Source organism: Patella vulgata, chromosome 5 (assembly GCF_932274485.2).
Source record: "Patella vulgata chromosome 5, xgPatVulg1.2, whole genome shotgun sequence".
Classification (NCBI taxonomy): domain Eukaryota; kingdom Metazoa; phylum Mollusca; class Gastropoda; family Patellidae; genus Patella; species Patella vulgata.
Window position 1 is genome coordinate 55,472,232 of NC_065883.2, and position 10,984 is coordinate 55,483,215.

Sequence of the window (10,984 nt, forward strand, 5' to 3'; positions counted from 1 at the left end):
CTAATATTATTTATAATCCATTGTCATGGAAATCTATTATTCTAAGAATGTTTTTATTTTGTATACATTATTAATATCTGAAGACGCCCATAGAAGGCAGACAGCTAACTTATATGATTTAATGTATGTCAGAATGAAGTAAAGTGGAGAATTTTTTATCTGGACGGATTTTTTTATTTTATTTATGCATTTATCTACCGTAAACAAAGAAGTACTTGTACTTTATTTACTTTAATATATATATATATATATATATATATATATATGAATGAGAATACATATGATGTGTGTAATTTAATGAAAAATTATGTGTTCTTTTTGCATAAACATCCTTTAAATTTATTCATGATTTGTCTGAAAGCATACCGCACTTTGGCTCTGAACTTCGGGTTCATTACACTGTATATGATGGGATTGAAAGCAGTGTTTAAAAGGTACGATTTAACACAAAACGTGCATAACAGATCAACAGCTGCAGAGTTCCCATAATGATAATATTCACCAGAGGGTGTTACTGTAGTCTGAAAGTACTTTCCGGAAGTTCGTACAGTTTGAACAGTTAAAAAGGGCACATAAGATAAAATGGCAGCCAGCGTAATGGACACCAAGCACACAGTAGTTTTACTTGACCTCATTTTGATTCTACCATTTACACTTCCGTACTTTCTAAAAGGCGAAGATTTTACGGCGGACATTTGAGATTGGTTGGCATCGTCATTTGTTTGGTTTTTTTTAGCACTCTTCATTTCACGCTTTCGCCTTACGATGACGATTAGTATGTTGAAATAAAAGAAAAACGCGGACACGAATGAAAATACCCAAACTGTGAACAGCAGTCCTTGGAATAATACTACATAAATAGAGTTTTGAAAATAATCATTATAGGAACAATCTTCTCCTATAATTTTATCCTTTCCAACTACAAGAGTCTGTTTCCCTGTTATGATCAGTTGTGGCCACGACAAGGACAGTGCCATGACGACAACTATGATAGTCAGAGATTTCGCTTTACTCCGTGTGTAAGGTTCTAACGGATAACATATCTTGCTATAGCGTTCAGACGCCACACATATTAAAATAAATCCATTTAAAGCATTAGTAAAATTTTCGAGCCAACGGTCTATTCGGCATAATGTCGACAAGGAGTTGATATACGGGTTCCACAAATCGTAAATCTGGAACGGAAGACAAAAACAGCAAGACACCATGTCTATAAAAGCTACGATTGAGATATAATAAGTAGCTACGGTCCGTTCTGAGAAAAATATGTAAACTGTTATTACCAGTATATTACCCATGGCGCCAACAAACATATTGATAAACAAAAACACAATGACCGGTATATTAAAAATCATACGGGCATGATTAAGTTCGTACAATAAAGTGGAATTGTAATTTGCGTCAACTAAAGTTTCGTTTAGCTCCATGATCCAAAATAACTTTAAGCGATGTTCATGCCATTTCATAACCCACTTCGTAAAAACTATATAAACACCATTTAATTTGGACTTCACAAAAAGAAAAATGACACAAATGTAGTATTAGTTGAAATTGTTCTAGAACCTTATAATTCTGAATTAAATTATAACGTGAATTTCGTTGAGGTTAACATGTCCACTACGAATATCCTTGATAATATTATACCATTATTAGCTATATATCCACATCGCTCATCGGTATGCCCAGTTGCAATAACCACTTGTAATCAATTTCAATAATGGCCATGAGTAATTTTCCCCTTTTTCCAATGAATCACTAGCGAATTAGATTAGATCCTGGTGATAACATACAAAGTCATCATGAATTCCGTGTAGATGTGTTACCGACTTCCGCTCTAGAATTCCGCTTTAATTGGTGAAAACATCACAAGGCGACTTAGAATTGGGGGCTGATGGCCAAAACAGTTTATAAGAGGTTTATGACCTGATAAACGCGACTGTTCGTTGCCATTTGTAGGCTTTTCACAGAAGTAATTAAAATATAGCAACAAAATACTGGAAACATCCAAAATAACAAATGTATAGTGCGAAGCTGTGACTGTGTTTATTCAACATGACTACAGGACGCTGGTATTTCTTGGTATCACAATGTGATGGAATCAGTTTGTGATTTCTCATCTTAGCGATGACATTTTGTATTTAATACATAATTTGTTGTTTTTCCCATATAAGTAAACCTGTATTGTATTTGTTGATGTGTTTTCAGTCAATTACCTGTAAAATATAAACATAAAATATTTGAAATCATATTATGTATTTCGTTATGTTAAATAAACAAAGCACAACTACACACGCATATTGGTTCTTGTCGAAAGGCTTAATAGCAACTTAGATCAGGACTTTAATTAACCCCATATCCAGCAATGGATATAAACGTTCAGTTGTCTCATTTGGGAGTTATTGACAATGTAAGACAGAATGCATCATTATAAACACCTGCGCTTTTAATTCAAACTAGAAGTTTTGAATTCACAACTGCCGGTCTTTATTGTAAATAAACGTTAAGTGATATTATGGAAGACAAAACATTTACATTTCATCAAAAACAAATCTCAAACAATTTTCCTTATACAAATCTCCAAATATCAATCTTGCAAAACCTTTATCAAAATACATATCTCCAAATTCATCTAATCTGAACATTATGACGATGGAGGACGGGTGGTTAGCCAAAATTAATGAGGAATCAAACAAGCATACAATAAGAAAAATCGCTTGATGACCGTGACAGTAGTGAAATCACGTGTGTGGTATGGCTAATTCGACCGAGCCTTTGATAAAGAAAATAAATTGAAAGTTGTATATTTTAAGTAATTAGGTTCTTGACTGATAGCGACATATTTCTTTGCTCAAACGAAAGAGTGTTTTAGCTCTTCTTAATTATGTAATCATCAATGTACCAGGGAAAAACATATATTGAACAAGCGATAGAACAATACTTTCCGGTGATGCATTACACGATAAGCCATATCTTAACTATTAAATACCCCCCCCCCCCCCTTCACTAAATAGAGTTCAGTTCAACCCAAATTTGATCTGTCTTCAAGACACGTAAATGTGAATGTGTCTGAAAATAGGTTGAAAAGGGTAATAAAAGTACTTTCCAGTAGGAAATATTTAAAAAATATTTTCTGGCACCTTCATATTTCCGTACCTTGATAAAAAAAATTAGATTTAGTGAAGGGGGGGGGGGGGTATTAATCAAAATACGAAATTCCAGTTAACATGTAATGCATTACCGGAAAGTATTTTTACTCCATTAATGTGGGGTCCAATGTGTGACTTAGAAACTAAAATTTTAAGTAATCCCAAATTATACCAATAATAGGAGTAATGTAAGCCATTTGAGGGACAGTTGGTGATTTCTCATTGTCGAGTTTCAAAGAAAAGATATGAACGCTTTTATATGACAAGTTATTACAGTTTTCTCGTGTAAAGGGACACCAAAATAGACTTTTAATGCTCAATTTCTGTGCATGTATAAGAAATACTAATGCGTTTATGATGTATTATTATTCAACTGAGACACCTTCATTATTAGAAGTCTAAGCATGTATGTTTGTGCCAACACCTCTAGCCAGCCAATGTCGATTACACGGATATTCTCATATTCTCGATACAAACTGGGCAGTCTCTGTGGATTTTTTAAAAAAATAAAATAAAGATTTTACCAAATTGTTGAAGTTTGTTTGACGTGAACAATCCATATGAACAACTTTTAAATCAGTAACGTGAAAATTCAACATGGAAAGGTATGCTGTGATACTGAGGATTGCAGTTTTACATGTAAAGGGACAGCAAATGTTGATGAATTGCTTATAATTTAATCATACCATGCTATGTAGTATTTACTCCTATAACACTTTCAACAATCAAAATGAGTACCCGACTTTGAGAATTGGTTGTGTCTCTTTCAATAGCTTTCGTTGTGAATCCGTGTTTCCCCCCAAAAAATGAACCAAAAGTATTGAAAAGAGCAAGGTAACATTTCAAAATTGTTGGCATGTTACAGGAAAGCAAAGAAAATAAGGTAGCATTGGTTACACCAAGGAAGCGATAACTTTCTTTTATGAAAGAATACTGTTGTTTAGACCCCGCAATTATAACTTTCAATATCTACGCTAAACTTTGATTAGAACTTATTCAGAAAATATCCATTCGCCGGGCCATCGTCTGCTTCAGGTATGTCTATCGTGTGACCATAACTAAGCATCTCGCTCTGGCGTATTTCACAGCAAATAGATGGCGTTACAATTGTCATAAACAAGCACTTTGTAAAATAAACGAGGGACTCGAATTTCCAATACGTCTAATTACGTTTCGGAATTTGTTATTTATTTCCACTTCAAATAGAATTAAGATGAAACATTTTGTTTTGATTTTTCAAAGTAAGATCGTGGCTTATAATGACACTAATACAACGTAAATTTTAGGGATACAAAAATTTACGTTGTAGGGCGTGATTGAAAATCCTCCTATTGAGATTACTTACCATTTGTTTAGAATTGAAAAATTAGTAAACGAAATCTTAGATTCTCTGCTGCTTGTTTTGTGAAAATATCTGGAAATATTAACCTTGTGTTCAACATGGTCCAGTTGTTAAACTGTGAAGTACAGTATGTCCCCAAAACGTAACAAAAAAAATCAGGGACACCAGGAATTGCACCATTGAAATATTTAACCGCAAAACGATTTTGAATATCTTAAAAGTAAATAAGTATAAAATAATAAATATATTACATGATCAATCACTTTTTTCAACAATTGGTCATTTTGATTCGGACCCCATATTTGTGGAATTACCCATATACGAGTAGCCTATTAGTTAATTCCTGACACATTCTTCATAGTTACACAATATGGAAGAGATGAAATCGTCTTTCGTTTGATATGTATGAATTTTCATTCGGACCCCACATTGGCGACATGACCAATATACGAGTAATAGTTATTTTCAGGCACATTCGAAAAATAACCTAATTACTAATTATTTTATTTATTGATGGCTCGGATTAGTCCATACATATATTAGAAACGTAACTCTATGGATTAGCCATATACCACGCACGTGATTTCACTACCGTCACGGCCATCGAGCGATTTCTCTTATTGTATGCTTGCTCAATTCCCCATTATTCTATGGTGACTTATTGTATGCCAGGTGGATTTCGGCTCACCACTAGCATGATCTGTCGTCATAATGTTCAGGTTAGATCAATTTGGAGACCTGGGGATTTTTAACAGCGATTTGGCAAGATTGGTATTTGGAGATTTGTATTTGGAAATTTGTTGTTCGAGATTTTTTGTTCGTTATATGTTTCTGATGAAATGTAAATGTAATTTTTCGATTTTCTAAAATACATGTTATCTTTATATTAAAATATAATTAAATTAAACAAAATACAATTTACAAATCTGTTATGACAAATGTCTGATTTGTAAAACAAACATTGAGTTTAAGATACAGAGTTAATTTTAGTGTATAAATGTCAAAGTACACAACAAATGAAGAAAAAAGAATTACGGACTATGAATTAAGAACTAAGAATTAAGAACACTGATTAAAGAGCTATTTGGTTTTGCATATCAGGTGTTCATATTAAATTCTAGTTAAGTTAATGTTCGATTTGTATTCTTGAACTAAGATGGTGACCAATCTCAAAAAGTCACATTTCATAGTCAGACGGGGAGGGATAACTTTTTACCCGAAACAAACTGCAAAAGAAACAAATAAAGTTTGGTTCAATGATACATTTGTCAGACGCGATCCTTCTTTTGAAAAACGGACAGTAAGTGGTGCTTTCTAGAGTATATTCTGGTGTTTAAAGCTTATGCATATTTAACGTGTGGTAATCTTAACAATTCATCAAGAACGGCGTAAAATCGTGACTAAAAGGGGAAACCGAACTACGCAAGAACATTAACTAGTGTACGGATCCCTGAAACTATCATACTCCTTTGCAGTACATCGCTGAAAAGTGAGAGGAAAGACATGGTGTTAAAACGTGTTGCAAATTTCCGCATTACTTGCTTACTTTAATTATCAGTAAAATACTACATATTAAATGATAATTATACATGATAATAATGTTTCCGATTATCCAATTTATTGTTAGATCGTGTAGAAAGACATGGTTACACATTTCCGTATTACATGGTAGTCCTTAAATTATTATATAAATTAACAATTGGTATATTGTTCGAGTATTTTATAGCTACATGCAAATTCCAATAAGCAATTTATTTTTAGTCCGAGGGGAAAGTGCTACAAGTGTCAGACCATATTTAAATGTTGTTTAAATGTGTATTTTCACAGCCATTTTATGCAGATAGATTATTATATGGAAGGTCTGCATGGATAAAAAAAATAAGGAGGCTTTGTGTGAAATAGGTGTCCTGACATCAAATATCTAGTTCTACAAATTTTATTTGTACCAGTCATGAGCCACGAGAGAATGCCATCCTTCTCAGTTAATTGCTAAGGTGAACAAACGTTTCCGTTTAATCTAAAATTCCAATAAACAATTGAGGTTTATTCGAGGAGAAAGTGCTACAGATGATGGTAGGCTATATTTAAATTTGTTTAAATGTGTATTTTCATAAATGAATCAGTCAATACGATATCAGGGACGGACTAAAGGCCCTGATCCTTGCTCCGGGAGAGGTTCACTCTGTGATTGTAAATGGTGCTTTCTGCAGTATATCCTGGTGTTTCTAGCTTCTGCGTCAATCTTAACAATTCATCAAACAGGGCCCTTATTCACGAAAACTTAAACTAAGATACAATCGAAATTTTAAGAAATACTGCAATTCGATTGGCTGACCAGTAAAATCAATTTGCATATATCCAATGAAGTTGCAGTATTTCTTAAAATTTCGGTTGTAACTTAGTTTAAGTTTTCGTGAATAAGGGCCCAGAACGTAAAAGGGGGTCCCGAACTACGCAAGAACATTAACTGATTTAGGGACCCCTGAAACTACCATACTCCTTTTCGGCCCATCTCTGGAATTGATACTACAAGGGCTGTAAACAAGGATCGCATAACATATATATATTAGTGCGCAAACTTTTAAATAGATATTTCGAAACCACTTTTAACCCCGGTGAAGATGGTGCAAAGGCATACCAAATGAAGAAAATGCCTAAAAAAACTGCTAAATAGATGTTTGTATTTTTTAAATTTATTTTTAAAACCAAAATATAATTCTGTAAACATGAAAACCTTATTAGATATATTTTAAAGAAATCGCCGTTATAGATGGGAGGCGCGATACAAATTCATTATTATTATTTCGATTACCGTTTTAAATTTACACCACCTGGGCTATTCAACGTAATCTCAAAAAACTTATATAAGACATAGTACAAGCCATATCCAACGAAGAAAATGATGATTGATAAAAAGTTTGGATTCCACTTTGAATTTCTGCCAAGTTGGATTTTCAAATTCATTTTCAAATTCAGACATCGAAAATCATATAAAAGACATAGTAAAAGTCATATCTTACGAGATAGTGACTGGTTAAAAACGGGGACAATGCCATTTTATTACCAAATTGTCAGACTTTTTATATAATTGTTTTGATCAAATTTGTTTGGGGTTTTTTTGCGGAACATTTTGCCTCTATAACCACTTTGAATTGTAAGATTTAAAAATATAGATATTTATTGTCCAATCACTAAAACGCACTAGTTACCAGACATCGATCTCAGAAACATTCTATAGAGAATTATGTTAATTACGTCATTTCGCATTGGCTGACTTCGGCCGAATTCGGGTATGATGTTGCCTGATATAAGCATGACTAAACCCAACTGCATTGGTTTCTTTTGCAATTTGTTAGGGGTCACTCCACTTTTGAGATTAACTTGTCCCGCCTAAGTATATAATCAACCTTATTTAAGACACAAAATTATAGTTATCAAGGACACGTGAAATACACGTATCGGTTGCAATTTATACCCCCTAGCTAAACAAATCTTTGATGACACTCATGTATAATTAATTTTTGCAAATGTATAAATATAAATTAGCTAGCATTACTGTTTCCGGGTTTGTGCAGATATCTATAAATGAAGCCATGCCATATAAATCTAGTAATTATCATGTTCACAAGCTTTTCCGAAAAGGGAGCATACCTGCTGACCGGAAAGAAGGCCGATACTTGTACCAGTTTTAACTCCTGATTGTATATAGGACCCCTTTACACCAAGGGGTTTTTAACTTGATCAGCTTGTGACTAAAGATTTCGCATATATATGGAAGCGTATAGGGGTCAATATCACGAAGATACCGCGATATTAATATGGTAATATGTCAAGATATTGTGATTGTTGAAATAATTTTAATCTTAAAAAAATCATTCTTGTTGAGTTAATTGAATCAATACGCCATGTTGTATGTCGTCATTTCTTTCTAAATGTAAACGTTTGCGTTACGATATTGCTATCCTGAAGCATTGTCATCATATTCCATTTCGCGGTAGTATATGTCGATATAGCGCACGGTGATAATGGAATATGTTGCTAAAATTTCTGAAGAGTACTATCATAACGCAAACGTGCGGATTTAAAAACAAATGGCGACATACAACATAGCGCGTTAGTAAAATTAACTCGGCAAAAACTGTCTTTTGAGTGATAAAATCATCGCAACAATCACTATTATATGTAGACATTATATGTTGCTAACTTTCGCACTATTGACCCCTATACTCTTCCATACTCAACAGGTTTGAAAGGTTTAGATCAGGAAAATTGATCGGACACAAGATAAAGCTTGTCATAATAAAAAATAATTTAAGCGGATTATCAATGTAGCGATGTTATATATTTACAAAAACAAACCCCAACAGTCAGGGTTCGCGACACGGCCCTTCGGGCCGTGGGACAAGCAACTTGGCGAAGGAGGTGGGTGTGGGCCGGGTTTTCCGGAGAGATTCTCTTCCCCCGGGCTCGAAAATTTTTGAAAGATGTTTTGGCATACATCTGGGATAATTGGGGGGGGGGGGGGGTCACTTAAACAGAGATTTAACACAACATATGGCATACCAAAAACATGAACTACAGGTCGGGACTTGGCCCCGATTACCTACCGGGACCCAGATACCCTGAGTCCCAAACGGAACAAGGGCAGACTGGGCAGGTTAGTTGTTGATTCGCCAATTTTATTTTTGCAAAGTAAGTGGACTAATCCTATACACACGCCACTAGGTACCCACACTCAGAAAAGCCACCGATTTTATTCAAATTTCAATAGATTTTTTTAAATACCGATTATACTTGAAGCCATTAATCTTGTAACTTGATAACCGATGGTGGACAGCCAACTCATTAATAGTTTAGAATGTATGATAAATTTAATCCTTATTATTTCTATTATTTGTAATTATTGTCTTTGATGTTTTATTGTTACCTATACGTTCGTTAATTGTGTATATTTTATTTAATCCTTAACTACTAGGTTCTTTAAATACCGAATTGTACATTCATTCAACATTCTAGGTTTTTATCCCGCTTCCAGGTCAGTCACTCTGTCTGTCGGACGTGCTGTTTTGTGTATGTGATATTTTATGTTTCCCGGTATTAAACAGTTTCAAGGAAAATTTCAGTGTATATTTATTACCGACGATTTACACTGTTCAACACGGGAGCGTATCGTTCTACGTCTCAGTATTATTGTGGACGGTTCATTTGTGACCATAATTAGCCGTTCATGACCGGAACTTGACGAACCTGTTCATGTTTTATGTGGCTTACATTTACACTTTGGTGCAGCATAACAACATATCTCTGAGAAGTTTATTTTCACTGACATGACCTCACCTCTCATCTAACCAGAGTCGGATTTATATGAAGAGAAGCCCTAGCTATTTCACTATTGAAGTCCCTCCCCATCTCTCGATATTGGTACCTTGTTCGTTTGACCAAAATCCTCAGGGCTCTCGGTGGGGAATGGTAGATTGGTTCAGCAATACTTTCTGAGTGTTTTTTTTTTACAAAACGTCAACCCAGCTTTGGCTATACAGTGTTTCAATACAGAAATATGAATTGACTAAAACTAGCCTTGTATTTTATAAAAGCCAATAAGAATGATATAACATTTTAACACATAATACAAGTTATAAGATATGGGGGTATAAATGTACGATTTTCTTATACTCCCATTTATAATATTTACATACCTGTAGCTCAAAGGCCTAAACTGTAAGTCTCTCTAATTTGGCATATCGTGAACAAATAATACGACTTGCAGTGTAATATCTCAAGCATAAACTCAATGAAATAGAACGAAAACAAGTTAACAATATACAACCCGGACGGTATTCAAATACACTCCTCAAATATCACTTACCTTAAGCGTTTATTATTGTTAATATGAACAGGCTACATAATACATTGCTTGATTTAAAATTTGTAAACATGTGGCTCGAATTAAATGTTGATATATAATAGTGCAGCAAAATCGGTCGTCTATGTTTACCGTACACTTGACACATGCTAATTGAAGCGTGTCGTCCACGTGGGGTTATTGAGATCTGTTTAGAGCTAGAACAATACTTGAGTGAACACATTCAACAATAAACCGACCACGTAACAATCGAGGACAACTAACTTTTATTATTAATATTATTGTTGTTCGATTTATATAACGCTTCATTACACATGGGTGTTTCTAAGCGCATTCACAACAAAACAGTTCAAAAATAATTTTGAAATAAATGTTTTTAAGTTAATCTTAAAGCTCTGGATGGAAGAGGACTCTCGGAGAGTTTTTGGAAGATCATTCCACATTTTGGCTGCTCTGACGGAGAAAGCATATTCACAAGAACGTTTATTATATTTAAGAATCCTCAAAATGCTACGATCACCTGAACAACGAAGGTTGGATCGTCGGGGAGTATAGAAATCAAAGAGTTATTTTAAATAACTGGGTGCAGTGTCAGAATAAATTGATTTAACACATTCACACGTGCTTTAAACT

At 34.1% G+C, this 10,984-nt stretch overlaps 1 protein-coding gene across 3 annotated transcripts; it reads right to left on the reverse strand.

Moving 5' to 3' along the window:
- Positions 1-279: 279 nt before the first annotated feature.
- LOC126822045 (orexin receptor type 2) lies at positions 280-10,523 on the reverse strand. Of its 3 annotated transcripts, none has more exons than XM_050550781.2 (2): positions 10,355-10,523; positions 280-2,213 (listed from the first exon to the last, which is right to left on the reverse strand). In XM_050550781.2, exon 2 carries the CDS (start codon positions 1,464-1,466, stop codon positions 306-308), a length of 1,161 nt encoding a protein of 386 aa, XP_050406738.2. In that variant the 5' UTR covers positions 1,467-2,213; positions 10,355-10,523; the 3' UTR covers positions 280-305. The 3 variants fall into 3 exon arrangements, with proteins under 3 accessions (XP_050406738.2, XP_050406737.2, XP_055957453.1); XM_050550780.2 differs by lacking the exon at positions 10,355-10,523 and adding an exon at positions 10,185-10,265; XM_056101478.1 differs by lacking the exon at positions 10,355-10,523 and adding an exon at positions 4,492-4,616.
- Positions 10,524-10,984: the final 461 nt, after the last annotated feature.